The sequence below is a fragment of the Tasmannia lanceolata genome, unplaced genomic scaffold (genome assembly GCF_043159265.1).
Source record: "Tasmannia lanceolata isolate RefF3 unplaced genomic scaffold, GAP_Taslan_0.1 ptg000013l, whole genome shotgun sequence".
Taxonomy (NCBI): domain Eukaryota; kingdom Viridiplantae; phylum Streptophyta; class Magnoliopsida; order Canellales; family Winteraceae; genus Tasmannia; species Tasmannia lanceolata.
In genome coordinates, this window is record NW_027518690.1 from 3,657,145 (window position 1) to 3,673,080 (window position 15,936).

Sequence of the window (15,936 nt, forward strand, 5' to 3'; positions counted from 1 at the left end):
TCTCTCTCTCTCTCTCTATATATATATATATATATATATATATATATATATATATATGGGGAAAGTGATTGTGAGCGGCCCCTCATATAAGCTTATATGAGGTGACCGCTAAAAACATGGCGGGCCCACATTTTTTGGGTGATCCGAGCCGGTCATTTCATAGGCCATGACGTAGATAAGGGGTGCCCAAAAAATCAGCTCCATAGAATCATCCCAACCCTTCGTACTGTAGAGGTGAAAGAGGGGAAAAATGGACTGGTAAGTGGGCAAATTTATAGCCACCCATTTCCCCCTCTTTCACCTCCACAATTTGAAGGGTTGGGATGATCCTATGTAGCTGATTTTTTGGGCACCCCCTATCTAAGTCAGGGCCTATCAAATGACCGGTTCGGATCACTCCAAAAATGTAGGCCCACCATGTTTTTAGCGGTCACCTCATATAAGCTTATATGAGGGGCCGCTCACAATCACTTTCCCCTATATATATATATATATATATATATATATATATATATATATATATATATGTATTATGATTATCCAATTGGCATGATTTTAGACAGAGATCTTGTAATACATTTCCTTGCACCGAACATTTATCAAATTGTGGGCTATCCTACTGATAACACGTTTTCAACAATTTTTTCCCTTTCTTATTCTCACCGTGTGAGAGCAGTCACGAATCTCTCCTTAAGATTTATTTCTTTAAATTACCCTTACACTAATACCTTCTAAGCAGCAAATACAAGGAATTAAGTCTCTCTTCCTTTTTAATTTTTATTTTTTAGATCTCTCTTTCTTTCTTTTTATTTTCTCCAATTAAGTGAGAATAACTGCAAATCTCTCCTAAGATTTATTTTAAATAATCCTTATCCTTAAATCTTCACAGCATCAAATGCATTAGAATAACTGCAAATCTCTCCTAAGATTTATTTTAAATAATCCTTATCCTTAAATCTTCATAGCATCAAATATATGGAAAGCATCAAATATATGTAATCCATGTTAATACGTAAAAGATTTCTTACAAGGGTGTCTCTTCAAAGGAGGTCTCTTACAGCTGGATCACAAGCAATAATCTTGCTTCATATATCTCTTTGCCTTTTTTTATAGTTTTTTCCAAACATACATTGATTTCCAAACATATCCTTATCTCTTGTGATTATAAATACAACATCTCACATTGCCGAAGGGCGATTGGGGAAAGAAAGAAGGAAGTTTGTTCCAGGGCTTTGATAGAGGAGTTTTTTAATCGTTGGACTATGAGTTTGAAGGAAATGTTTTTGCTACTTTTTCTACTACTTTCTTTTGGTATCATTGGAAATATTGCCGAAGGAAGAGGGAGCATAAGTTTGTCCAAAGAAGAAGATTTGGAGCTTGAGAGACAACTGAAGATTATCAATAAACCAGCAATCAAGACCATTAAGGTATCATTACTTCTTTTGCATGTGAAAATTATATATATACTAGTTGCAGCAACTGAAGATTATCAATATATATACACTAGTTGCAGACCCGTGCGATGCACGGGGACTGATAAAAAAACACAATACAAAACAATAAACTTAACACAAAATTCATCAAAAAAGGAAGTCATGCAAGTAACTTTTCCTCTTTTCCATCCATGTTTTCGTATACTAAAAGAGTGCTACAAACTCCTTTTGATTTTTCTAAAACCAAATCAATATGGGGCTTCCATTACATACAGCATCAAAAGAACTCTGCCAGTAGTTAGAAATGTTGGGTTCACATTCAAACATTTGTGACATTTATCTGGAGCAACCTTCCCCATCAGCCTGTTCAATCAAGCAATCAAAGATAACAAATGCAAGACCATTTCCCCTTCTTTTATTTCTTCACACTTCATTTTAAAAACAACAAAAAAAAACTGCTTGAAAAAAAAAACCACCTACCCAGTACCCCACCAGGCCACCCTTCTCCATAATTATAATTATAAAGCTGAATGGACCATCTTGCTGAAGGCTTTTCTGATTGGATCCTCACCATCAATCTCTTCCACTACCCTTGGCCGGTAGAACCCATCTTCCCACATCAACATCCTACAAAACCGAAAAGGTGAAAAATGAGGGTGAGATGTGCAAATATCAGGTTCTGGTTCTTTTGCCACACACCTAGGGCAAACACTACATTGAGAAGGTAGGTGAAAACTACATATATGTAACGTGATTAAATTTTTCATAGAAATACAAAAACTCATAGAGCAATTGTCCTTGGATTTACTTTTGATACTTAGTTGATCCATAGACCACCAATTGTAAAATGATTATTCTGTATAGTATAGAATAGAAATGAAGCCTACCCACCATTTAAAGGGTTCTCTGTATTTTTCTTCATGTGTAGCTTTGTGTGCTAGTTGCCATTGGAAGAGACTGGGAAAGGAAAGTTGAAAGGTAATAAAAGGACTTGGGAAAAAAGAAATTAAGGAGAGAATGATAAACTATAAAAATTAACAAAAAGTGGAAGAAAAATTAGAAAATCTCAAAGGTCTAATCCTAAAAAATCCTCTATCATGAAATGTTGTATCTTAGAAACACTCTCGGGTCCATTGTTGATGTGGGTGCATTGTTGAGGTGTGGATTCTTGGATTTTCACTTGAATACTTTTTCCATAGTTCTATCACTAAACAAATGCAATAGAAATCATCATTAAGGATGAAGCTATGAATCTTGGCCACTAATAAAGAATGCAAATTAAAAATGCAATTGCTTAAAATAGTCCATGGTGGATATTTGATAACTAACGCAACAGAGGGATGTTCCTTTTAAAATTTGGCCATGCATACACCCAAGAGACTACATATATATATATATATATATATATATATATATATATATATATGGAATCATATCTGCCCTTTCAAAGGTATCATATACTTAGGTATTTCATGCGAAATCCGAAACTCGAGCGATCAGAAATTAAAATGGTAATCTCACGATTAGTTTAGTGGTGCTGCTGTTTCCTAGGTTTTTGTACGGTAAAAGATTTGGTAGAAGCGGAGAAATATATTCAATTTATGTTGACTAAGAGAATGACTTGCCTCTTACTTAACTGTGTGTGGAATGGGAAGCATTGCTGAAGTGAAAAATTCTTACAAAAATCATGAGGACAGATCTGATTCACTGATGATGAAAGTATATCAGAGTCAAAATATGTTTCTAGTATTTAATATAGAAAAGAATCAAACCATCCATTAATGGATGCATGCATAGTAGTAGCAGTAGAAAATGTAAATTTTATAAACGTCATTCCATAAACCCTAGAATACAATTTTTTTTTTAATGGCACCGTAGAATACAAATTGCAAAAAACAAAAGTGGAAAATAAGAACAAAATGGGAAGATGAGTACTAACCTTGGGAGAAGTTATAGGTTTTACTTCTCTTCATTCTGTAAACAGATCCCTCTCTCCTTATACAGAGCATAGAAAACGAAAAATTGCACAGAAACCATAGAAAATTGTATATAAAAAAAAAAAACCATAGAAAGTTGCAGGGAAAAAGTCACCCCTAACCCTAACTCCAGCTCTCTCGAATTCCGCCAAGCAGAGGATCGTCTTCTCACTGCAACAAACATGAATATGTTAAAACAGGAAAGCTAACAAGAAAATTGCAGTCTTAGTCGGAGTGGAGTTCTAGATTCAGAAGATGTGGCGAGGACACTGGAAAAGGGAGTCAAGTAGGCGTAGAAAGACTGTTGATTCTACACTTTCTTTTGCACAATGATGGAGTAATGCATTCAATTGAAGAATAAATAGGAAAGTGAAAGGTTTGTAACGTCTGGGAGACTTAAGAATAAATAGCAAGGGTAAAGGGTAGCTATGTTTGGAAAGTGAAACGTCATAACTTTTGGAGAACAATACGAAAAATAAAAACAAATCGTATTCCAAGGTCAAGAAACGGCAATAGAAATAAATAAAAACGGGAAACAAATAAAAACAAAGCATATTCCTTGGCGATTTAAACGGGCTATATAAGGAATGCGAAAAGTTAGGAAAAACGATTGGATTTTGAAAGCAAGATAGATACAAACGAAAGTAAAAATTCTTCTGAAATTCCGTAGCTACAGAGAGGCTGCCACGTGGCAACACCCCCCAGCTTAGAGGATTCCGCTTTATATATATATAAATATATATATATATATATATATATATATATATATAGAGAGAGAGAGAGAGAGAGAGAGAGAGAGAGAGAGAGAGAGAGAGAGAGAAAAGTAGGTACTACATGGAGTAGATAACTTTTCTACTCCCTAGCTTAAAATAACAGTTGGGGCCATATTGTTTGGGTGCGCCCACAAAATCAGCTCGATAGGATCATCCTAACCCTATGAACTATGGAGGCAAAAAATGGACATATTTATGTAGGTTTATGCCCGTCCATTTTTGCCTCCTCAAGACATAGGATTAGGATGATCCTATCAACCTGATTTTTTGGGCACGCCCTATCTATATGGGGGCCATCAAATGAATGGTTTGGATCACCCAAACAATGTGGCCGCAACTGTTATTTTAAGCTAGGGAGTAGATAAGTTATCTACTCGAGGGAGTACCTACTCTTTTCTTTTATATATGTGTGTGTGTGTGTGTGTGTGTGTGTGTGTGTTAGGTCCTATAGAATCAACAGGTTGGATGAGTTAGACAACATGGGAGATGGCGTATATAGAGGCTGCTTAGGCTGCGTGATACCTCAAAAACCTTTTCCCTTCTCTCTCTCTCTCTCTCTCTCTCTCTCTATATATATATATATATATATATATATATATATATATATGGGAGCCATCAAATGAATGCTTTGGATCACCCAAACAATGTGTCCGCAACTATTATTTTAAGCTAGGGAGTAGATAAGTTATCTACTCTAGGGAGTACCTACTCTTTTCTTATATATATATATATATATATATATATATATGTATATATATATGTATATGTATATATATATACATATATATATACATATATATGTATATATATATATATATATATATATGTGTGTGTGTGTGTGTGTGTGTGTGTGTGTGTTAGGTCCTATAGAATCAACAGGTTGGATGAGTTAGACAACATGGGAGATGGCGTATATAGAGGCTGCTTAGGCTGCGTGATACCTCAGAAACCTTTTCCCTTCTCTCTCTCTCTCTCTATATATATATATATATATATATATATATATATAGAGAAAAAGGATTGTACGCTCGAGTGTACCTAACCTTAGGTACGCTCGAGTGCCAAATCACATCGGTCCCACATTTTTTTGGTCATCTAAACCATTCATTTGCAAGGCCCCATCATAGATAGGGTGTGTACCAAAAATCGGCACCATTGAATCATCCTAACCCCTCCAAAACTAGAGGGCAAAATGGGCAGATTTGTGGACAAACGGTGTCTGTCCATTTTGACCTCCACAAATGGATGGGTTAGGATGATCCTATGGAGCTGATTTTTGGTATGCACCCTATCTATGATGGGGCCTTGCAAATGAATGGTTTAGATGACCAAAATGTGATTTGGCACTCGAGCGTACCTAAGGTTAGGTACACTCGAGCGTACAATCCTTTTCCTCATATATATATATATATATATATAGTTGATACAAATATTATTGGCATTTATTTTTTTCTTTTACCTTTTTTGCAGACGAGATATGGACAGATATTTAGTTGTGTTGATATCAACAAACAACCTGCTTTTGATCATCCCTTATTGATGAATCATAAGATCCAGGTTTTTTTTATTTTCTCCCTATGTTATTAATATTTGAAGTGATATGTTCTTTTCTTTGTTATGTATTAATTTTGTGATTTGTTTTTTCTTTGACATAACTTCAGAACATAAAATAATATGAAAAATATTTTCTTTTCTCAGAAGAAATTAAAACCATACATTTATTGATGGAAAATGTCTATGCAGATGGCTCCAGGATCTCTTCCAAAAGTTATTAAGGATAAAAAAGCTTCATCATTAGATGTATCTTTAAAGATAGGATTCAAGAATGGAGGGTGCCCAGTAGGAACAGTTCCTATTCGAAGAATTAAAAAGGAAGACCTAATAAGGGCTAAATCTTCCCGAAATTTTGTGCAAGGATATCCTTCAAATGCTCAGGCCCCTTCAAAAGTTGGAGGGAATTTTCACGTAAGTCACATTTATTATCATTCAATATATATTACTCCAAATTTAAATTTATGATGGGAGGAAAGAGTAGTTATATTCTACAATAATTCAAATAACTGGAAACTATTAAAAAGGGAGGTGAGTCAAGCCTACCTAACCTACTCGCTCAATACTCAATTAAAAATCAAGTAGTTTTTTACATCAAAATCTTTAGATTTTATAAATTATGTGCATTCTTGTAGAATTTCATTAGAAAAAATAATGTAACTCAACATGTTGTCTCTCTAGTTTAGTCATTGTTTCTCAGTTTTCGAGTTGAATTTCTACGTAAAACTGATTTATGTACTATTTGTTCAACCGAAAACTTTATATTATTGATAGCTTGTAGATAGAGACTCCAATTTTCAAGGATATATCTAACAAACTGATGTAATTCTATGTGGGTTATAGCAAAAGCCATAAGAAAAGATGCAAATAAAGCTCTGATGGATCGGAACTTCTTCGAAAAACTTAGTAAGACATTAGATTTTCCGAAAATATTCCAAGAAATAAGATACATAATGAACAATCAAGTGAACCACAATCAGTATGTGTTTAGATTCTTAGTAAAACATTAAGAGATCAAGACAAGAAGAATCCACAGATCTGAAAAATTCACAAAGAGAGAAAATTTAATTTTTAATCTTCCAAACAAAATAAACAGTCCAAAAAACTAGTATTACCATCAATTTCTAAGATTTTATAGCCTCAATCACAAAATAGCAAGCTCAAATAAAAATTAGAAATCCAAACCAACTAGGAAAGTAAAAAAATTGTCTAAAAATAAAATAGGGAAGTAAATAAAATTGGAAAGCTGTGGAAAACAGCTAGGAAAAGAATCATACTTGGATCTTGGTGCTCCGTGGTCATTTAACCAGGTCCAACTTATCCCAAAAGTCCTCGGCAAGATACTGGTTTGCATCATCCTCCCTAGGTTGAAAAGAATTCGCCATCGAATTTGGCTCGTTGTCAGAAGAATCTCTATGATATGGCACGAGGTGTTTCACATTGAACACATCATGCGTCCTATTGTGGTTGGAAAGTTTAAGCCCATATGCATTGTCATTAATCTTCTCCACGATCTCGCAAGGCCCATTCTTTCTTGGACTAATCTTATTGTACTCGCTAGCGGATATTCTATCTTTAGTTAGCACAGCCCAAACATAATCTCCAACATCAAATACAACCCGTCTATGATGTTGTTTAGCCTTCTCCTTGTATTGTTTACAAGTTTTCGACAGCTTCTCTCTAACAAACTCATGTGTGTCATGAATCTTTGTCAATATGTCATCAATCTTGCAACTAGATCTGCCAAGCTATGGAATGGGTGCGAAGTCAAGGGCAAACTTAGGATTAGCACTATACAAGATCTCAAAAGGGCTCAATCCTGTGGTTCTATTTGTGGATCTGCTGAATGCAAACTCTGCCTGAGCTAAGACCCTATCCCACTGCTGAGGATTAGAACCAACCAAACTCCGTAATAAATTTTCCAAGTTACGGTTCACCACCTCAGTTTGTTCATCTGTTTGAGGGTGATAGGCACTTCAAAAGCAAAGCTTGGTTCCCATGCATCTCCACAAGCTCCTCCAAAAGTGTCCCACAAACTTGGTATCACGATCTGATGTAATAGTAATTGGAACACCATGGAAACACACTACATCTTTGAAAAAGACCTGGATGTGAGATGCATCCAAGATTCTCCTGCAAGCAATAAAGTGAGCCATCTTCGTTAAGCGATCCACTACAAGAAAGATAGAGTCAACCATCCTCCGCGTTCTTGGAAGTCCCAATACAAAATCCATTGTCAAATCTGTCCATGGCCCCTCTGGCACTGGCAATGGTGAATAAAGACCCGCATTAGAAGCAACACTCTTGGCCATCTGACAAGTGTGACACCTGTCTACATACTTGAAAACATCTTTCTTCATCTTTGGCCAATAATAAGTAGTTGCAATCAACTATAGGGTCTTGTCATGCCCAAAGTGACCCTCATTACGTAACTCCTGCACAATCCTCATCCTACAGGAACAATCTGGCACACAAACAATTTCCCTTGAAGAGAAATCCATCATGCACTAAATAATCTCCCCTGTGACCTGTTTTGACCTCGCTTATAATAGCAAAAAAGAATGGGTTAGTGAAAAATAAATCATTGAAAGTATCAAAGTCGGATACCTGAGCGTGCATAGTAGTCAACAAAGAAGACCTCCTTCTAAGAGCATCTGCCACTCGGTTCTGTGCACCATATTTGTGTCTCAACACAACCATGAATTCCTGTAAATAGCTTGCCCACTTGGCATATCGAGCACTTAGCTTCTGCTGACTACCAATATGCTTGAGTGCCTCATGGTCTGAAAATAAAATAAACTCGCAATGCACTAAATAATGTTTCCAATGCCGTAATGTCTGAACTACTGCATAGAACTCCACATCGTAAGTGATGTAGTTGAATTTAGAGCCACTCAACTTCTCGGTGTAGTATGCAACTGGCTTGAAGTAGACAATCTAGCTTTAATTTCTACAAAGCTTTGCTCGGCCTCCGGTGTCATAACAAAAGGCACTCCCTTCTTCATGCAATCTATGTATGGAGCCATCACTGCGCTAAATTTGGGAATAAACCTCCTGTAGAAAGATGTTAAGCCATGAAAACTCCTAGTCTCATGCAATGTCTAGGGTAAAGGCCAATCAACCATAGCCTTAACCTTTGACCAGTCTGCTGCGATGCCGTCTCCTGAAATAATAAAGCTCAAGAAGAGCACATGATCTGACATCAATATGCATTTCTTCATCGTGCTAAACAATTTCTCTCTGCGAGAGTAAGCAAAACATCTCGCAAGTGTAATAAGTGAGCATCAATATCAGTGCTATAAATAAGGATATCCTCGAAGTAGACAACCACACATCTACCAATGAAAGGCCGGAGCACTTGGTTCGTAACCCGCATGAACGTACTCGGGGCATTAGACAGCCCAAACGGCATGACCAACCACTCGTACAAACCCTCCATGGTCTTGAAAGTTGTCTTCCATTCATCACCAGGTCTAATCCATATCTGATAATAACCCGACTTAAAGTCCAACTTGGAAAACACTTTAGCACCCGCATGCTCGTCCAAAAAATCATCCAACCTTGGGATAGGAAATATGTACTTCATGATAATTTTGTTAATAGCTCGGCTATCAACACACATCCTCCAACTCCCATCCTTCTTTGGAGTCAACAATGTTGGCACTGCACACAGACTCATGATGTCACGAATGAATCCCCTCTCCAACAGCTCATTCACCTGCCTTTGCACTCTACATGCTCCACAGGACTCATGCGATAATGAGCTATGTTCGGTAAGCTAGCACCGGGAATCAAATCAATACAATGTTGTACATCCTTCATGGGTGGTAATATAGGTGGTAAATCCTCTAGAAATACATCACTGAACTCCTCAACCAAATGCTTAACCAACTTTGGTATCTCATGCTGTTCTCCCTCCATCTTTACTAGTACATAGACAATACCAGACTCCTCTAATGCACTAGCAAAACCCGATGTCTTGACAAGCCTGCAACTCTCCCCTGGTTTCAGTTCGAGTCCAACAACTCTAGATGGAGTAAGAGTAGTCTTATTTCCCTCAAACATAAAGTTGTAATTGTTTCTTCTACCATCATAAATAGTTCCACAATCATATTGCCAAGGGTGGCCCAACAACAGGTGGCATGCGTCCGTAGGAACTACATCACACCATTCCTGATCATTGTATCTACTGCCAATCAAAAAATTAACCAAGCAGTTATGTTTCACTGCAGCCTCATTACCCTTCTTTAACCATGCCAATTTGTAAGGGTTAGGATATTTTTCTATCTTCAAACTAAGCTTTCTTACAGCCTCTGCTGAAACCACGTTCTCACATAAGCCGTTGTCAATCACAAGCTGGAAAACCTTTCCTCCAATGGTGCATGAGATATGGAAAATATTCTTGCGAAGCCAATCATCGCTAGCCTCATCTTTTGGTGTCAAAAACACCTTTCTAGCAACACGCCTCCCCCACATTACCTTGTAAGACCTCCTCCTCGACATCATCATCATATGGGTCAAACTCAGTCAAGTCATTCCAGGCAACCAATTGGTGAAACTTCTTGGTATATTCATCAACCGTACCACTACCTTGCCTAAGATTTTGAAACTGCTTATAAAGAGTGCGAATATAATTATAAACCAAAAATTCAACTCTCATGTTCTTCTTTAACTTTTCCTAAGAAATGATTTTGTCTTTACCTTGATGACGGCGCATGGTCTTCAGCTGGTTCCACCATACCTGAACTCTTACGCGAAACCTTGTAGTAACAAGCAGGACGATTTTATCTTCAGGAACCTCCTTGAATTCAATGACTTTTTCAACGGTGAACAGCCAGTCTATAAATTCCTCTGGTGTAAAACCACCATGGAATTCGGGAATCTCAATTTTGACACCATTTCCCATCGCTCATATTCCTTCCCATCGCCTCATATTCCTTCCATTTCTCTCGTGTCTTCGATGATGAAAATCTATTGCGAAGGGGTTTTCTTCTTTGAATTCCTCAATAGTGGAAGTTTTGGTGCGAGAAGCCTGCAACTCCACTACTTATTACGTCAATGCTTCGATTTGTCACCACATGGCCTCCATGGCTTCATCATGCCCACCAAGAGTGTTGTTGATCTGAGAATGAGATATTTGGCGAGTGTTTGGCACCATAGAAGTCAACAATAATGGATTTTATGGAGAAGGATTTGAAGGGATTCTTTATATTTTTTTTTTTTGGAATAGTGATTTAAAAGAGATTAATGGAAAAAAGGAAGACAGGAGAAAAAGCAAGTTGGAAAAGGCGAGTGATAGAAAGGAAAAAAAACAGGAGAGGATAGAAAATAAAAGTAAAAGGAAAGAAGATGAAAAGAAAGGAAGGAAGATGACGAATGATGATTTACGGTGGTAGATTGATGAAAAACAGTGGGAGAAGGACATTGGAAGGCTTCTGGATAGTAAAGAAGAACATAACTTCTTTTAAACTGCAGCTCTGATACCAGATGATGTAATCCTGGGTGGGGTTATAGCAAAAACCACAAGAAAAGATGCAAATCAAGCTTTGATGGATCGGAACTTCTTCGAAAAACCTAGTAAGACGTTAAAGTTCCCTAAAATATTCAAACAAATTAGATAAATAATGAACAATTATACGAACCACAATCAATATGTGCTTAGATTCTTAGTAGAACATTAAGAGATCAAGACAAGAAGAATCCACAGATCTAGAAAATTCCCAAAGAGAGAAAATTTAATTTTTGATCTTCCAAACAAAATAAACAGTCCAAAAAACTATTATTACCATCAGTTTCTAGGCTTTTATAACCTCAATCACAAAATAGCAAGCTCAAATAAAAATTAGAAATGCCAAACCAACTAGGAAAGTAGAAAATCTGTAATCCCAAACCAACTAGGAAAGTAGAAACTCTGTCTAAAAATAAATTAGGAAAGCAAATTTAATTAGAAAGTTGTGGAAAACAGCTAGGAAAAGAATCATACTCGGATCCTGGTGCTCTGTGGTAGCCCAACCCGGTCCAACTTATCCCAAAAGTGCTCGGCAAGATCTTGGTTTGCATCACAAACCCCCTTTCTTACCATGTGTTCAACACCATATTAATAGCACTTTTCATGATAACGTATTTTTAATTAAATAAAAACTATACCCCTAATTTCATACACATGGAAATAGTAACCGAATGATTGGAACCTCTTAAAAATGTATATTTATTTTCTTGTTAGTATATAATTTAATTAGTTTGTTAAATCTGTGTTTGTTTATTGCAGCCATATAGCTGACTAACAAAAATGTGTTTATTGCTCAGTTTGCAGTTCAATCTACGCTCACTGATCAAGGCAGGCAATATGGATCCAGGGCAGCCCTCAATCTATGGGAGCCAAAAATTATAGGCAACCAAAATAGTGCTTCTTTTACTATAGTTCGTGATGCGTCACCACTTGACCAAATACACAGTATACAAGTTGGATGGATGGTAAGTTTTCTAATTCCACCATCTATTATTGTTCCATATATACTTTAGAAAAATATTGAATTATCTATTAAATGTAACTAATGCCAAAGAATTAACAAAATGTCATAATTCCAAGATCAGAAAATGTGTGATCTTATTGTAATTGTAGAAACATTATCAAATAACTCATTGATATACAGCATGTTCATAGGGTCCTTTATATGTTTGGCCATTCACTTAGGACCTTTTTCTTTTGACATAAAAAGGGCATAAAACAAATTTTATGCCCATAAAATTTCTTTTACGCATATTTTATGCCCAAAGAAATGGGTAGTTAGGAAATGATCAATCATAGTAAAAATGCAAGACCATATCTCATATTCTTGTATTCTAATTTTGAAGTTTTTCCAAATCTCCAGGTAAATAATGCCTTATACCATGACTTTCACCCACACCTATCTACAGCATGGACGGTATGCTTCAACAGTAACATATTCTTGCTGTCATTAAAATTTGTCATTAATATGTTCTACTAATTTTTCCTTCATATATTCTGCATACTTGCAGAATGATAATTATGGAAAAACGGGCTGCAATGATGTTGTCTGCCCAGGTTTTGTACAAGTTTCCAGAGACACACCCCTAGGCGTCCGTTTGTCACCATCTTCGGACTACAATGGAACGCAACATTACATTATAGTCACTGTATACAAGGTAATTCCAATTCCCTTTACCTTCAATTGAAAAGCAAACAATTTATTTTCAAGAAAAATGAAATGATATATAGCTATATTTGTTGCATCATGGAAGACTTATTTTGATAAAGATAAATATTATTGGGGAGAAGGAGAAGGTGTCACTTGTTGGAAGATCTAAATTATTTATCAGTTAGGTCATGCAAAAAAATTATCTCCCTTTAGATGTTTCAAATCCCTTATTTATTAAATCTTACAGTCCGGCAGATAGAAAAGCAATAGCTAAAAGAGATTTTGCATTATATAATATAGTTTAAATGAGTTGCACCTTGTAAAAAATTCCGTCTGACTTGACATAATAATTCTTTTATTCTAACCATTTCACTCTTTGATTTTCCATTTTTATCATAGGATCCAGTGAATAAAGATTGGTGGTTATTATATGGCGATGATAATCAGAAGGTGGGCTATTGGCCTAAGGCCCTCTTTAATTCTACATTCGCTGACTATGCTGATGTTCTTCAATGGGGAGGGATTGTATATAATGATGGTGTATTACCTTGGCCTGAGATGGGGAGTGGCCATAAGCCAGATATCGACCAAGAATATAGGAAATCATGTTACATTGGAGGCATGAATTTTATAGATATAAATGGTGATTCTCATGCGGTCAGCGACGCTCTTCCTCGTGTGATGGTTCGAACTTCCCCATCATGCTATGACATTTGGTTTGCTACTTCAGAAGTGCCTGGTGAGGATTATGCTATACTTTTCGGGGGAGCAGGTGGAAACAATTGCTAGATTCACTGGAACCAACTCCTTTGTAGGACTATATGTGTCCAAACTAAAATAATGCAAACCTTTTAAGCATACAATAACTTGAACTTTAGCTATATATTGAGTTTATCATGCTCTTAGTCATATTGGAGCCCAATTTATATCTATACTCAATGTTTAATTTTATAATGAAAATGCTACGAAATTAGAGTGGTTAGGCTCCCTCCTAAATTGCGTACAGCACTACAACTTTGTCTATGCGATCTGATCCATTGGGACACTAATCTATCATGCCTCAACTTGAGACGGGCACAACCCGTGGGGATTTCAGCTCAGGCTGGGTTGGCATTTTCTCGAGTTGGGTTGGGTTAGGGTTGGGAAAAGTCAATCCTATCTAATTTCGGCTTGGGTTAGGGCTGAGACTTTGGGCAACTCGACCATCTTCCCGCTGATTTTATTGTGATTTTCAAAATTATGTGTTAATGGTTTCTTTTATATATAGTTTTTTCTATTTTATTTGCCCCAAGCCAAACTGAACCCTACCCAACCTGATTTAGCGAATCAGGTTAGATGGGTTGGCTTAGAGTTGCGAGATTTAGCGGTGGGTTGGTTTAGGGTTGACCCTCCTCAACCCGAGGTTCGGCTTGGGATAGACCTTCGTTCAAGGGTATTTCAAATTTGCTTTAATCGACCTTCTCTCTGTGATTTCTAAACCCATTGTAGTTATGACATTTATAAATATTTAGGTAAGGGAAATGATAAATGTGCCCCTTTTCATCACTAGGGGCACACTGCTGCAATGTACGTGGCAATAGGGTCACTTCATTCTTTCAAATATGAAGTAAATCAGCACCATTTCAGTCATAGATACACTGTAGCTGGGTGTCCCTAGTAGTGATTTATCATTTCCCCTAAATAGCCACATTATGAATTTTATAATTTTGAACTATGACGTATGTTTATATGCATTCAAGTGTCAGTGTTCAAACCATTCAGGTACGGACTGTCAAATTCTGCAAATCTCAACTGATAAAGAGTTCTGTGGATTCTAAAAAAATATTTTGTTCAATTCTACAAACTATGTAGATTTAGATAATGATATGGTTAAGTGCCGCAATGAAACCATAAAGTGTCAGAATCCGACATGTGTCTGACATGGATACTTTGCCCAATCAGAAGAATCCATGTAACATTGGAATAATTAAGTGCAATGGTAAAGAGTTCAATGGGAGAATATTTGGAGAAATACCAATAATTAAAGACGAGACAACCGTTTGCATGATTCAGTGCATGAACTTGGGTAGACCTACTATTTATATGAATGAATATTATAACTCGTGTTATGGTAAAAAATGTTATATAGGTTGTAACTTAGAGTCGGCCTACTATTATCTATGAATGAATGCAAATTCACAATGGTGTATGAAATGCCAATGTTTGGCAGTTATCACTTAGGCAGTGGATAAAGTACTTTTGAGTTATTTTGTAACCTTAGATGTAACCAAGGTTTTAAATTTCGGTTTCGGAATGAGTTTCGGTCCTCAGCAAAATCGAAATTTCAGTGGAAATTTGGGACGAAAACGTATGAAACCAAGAAAGTCGTATTTTATCTTCTTTCAAAATTTCGGTAATTTCGCCCGAAATTTAAATTACCGAAATTTCAGGAGAATATTAAACAACGCCAAAATTCCAAATTTTTTGGGATTTCCCTGAAATTTCGGGGAAATCGAAATTTCAAAATTTTGTAACGTTTCGAGTTATGACGATTTTGGTTTCGTTCTCCACCTAAACCCGAAATTTCAAATTTTGGTCGAAATTTAAAACCTTGGATGTAACCTTAGGATGTAACCAACTGTAAACTGGGCATGCCACAACTGTCTTGAGCAATTCTTCTTCTTATACAATTACAAAGCGGTAGCAAGCAGCAGGTTTGAATCGATTAAAGGCCCATTTGGATACCTCATTGATGCAGGAGCATCCCCTTATACACATCATTTACTGCATAGTTCTTAGTGTAGGTGTCTTTTTCTAGTTCATGTGATGTCTCATTTAGTCATTTTACTTGTTGTAATTGTCCTTAATGGTCCTTTCGTGTCATTAGGGATAGTTTAGGAATTTTATATTGTATTAGGGGTTGCCTATATAAGGCCCTTCTCTTCTCATTTGTAAGAATTTTTTAGAATTGAAATTTTTGAAAGATTCTCTTTGGGGAGAAATTTGAGACAGTGCTTGGCTCTTCTCTCTATCATTCACCTTTTCTCTTATGATCATTGGATTT

At 36.4% G+C, this 15,936-nt stretch overlaps 2 protein-coding genes across 2 annotated transcripts; both read left to right on the forward strand.

The window, feature by feature from the left end:
- Positions 1–1,262: 1,262 nt before the first annotated feature.
- LOC143890601 (uncharacterized) lies at positions 1,263–6,588 on the forward strand. The gene is made up of 4 exons (XM_077395312.1): positions 1,263–1,427; positions 5,653–5,739; positions 5,926–6,147; positions 6,577–6,588. The coding sequence occupies exons 1-4, from the start codon at positions 1,263–1,265 to the stop codon at positions 6,586–6,588; spliced, it is 486 nt and encodes a 161-aa protein (XP_077251427.1).
- Positions 6,589–11,933: 5,345 nt separating this feature from the next.
- LOC143890602 (protein neprosin-like) lies at positions 11,934–13,682 on the forward strand. The gene is made up of 5 exons (XM_077395313.1): positions 11,934–11,951; positions 12,040–12,207; positions 12,606–12,659; positions 12,754–12,900; positions 13,293–13,682. The coding sequence occupies exons 1-5, from the start codon at positions 11,934–11,936 to the stop codon at positions 13,680–13,682; spliced, it is 777 nt and encodes a 258-aa protein (XP_077251428.1).
- Positions 13,683–15,936: the final 2,254 nt, after the last annotated feature.

Excerpts from the sequence above, each read along its gene's own strand:
- LOC143890601 (XM_077395312.1), top strand. The coding sequence starts at position 1,263 with ATGAGTTTGAAGGAAATGTTTTTGCTACTTTTTCTACTACTTTCTTTT. Across the intron at positions 1,428-5,652 it reads CAGCAATCAAGACCATTAAG|ACGAGATATGGACAGATATT; the intron begins GTATCATTACTT and ends CCTTTTTTGCAG. Across the intron at positions 5,740-5,925 it reads TGATGAATCATAAGATCCAG|ATGGCTCCAGGATCTCTTCC; the intron begins GTTTTTTTTATT and ends ATGTCTATGCAG.
- LOC143890602 (XM_077395313.1), top strand. Across the intron at positions 12,660-12,753 it reads ACCTATCTACAGCATGGACG|AATGATAATTATGGAAAAAC; the intron begins GTATGCTTCAAC and ends GCATACTTGCAG. Across the intron at positions 12,901-13,292 it reads TTATAGTCACTGTATACAAG|GATCCAGTGAATAAAGATTG; the intron begins GTAATTCCAATT and ends TTTTTATCATAG.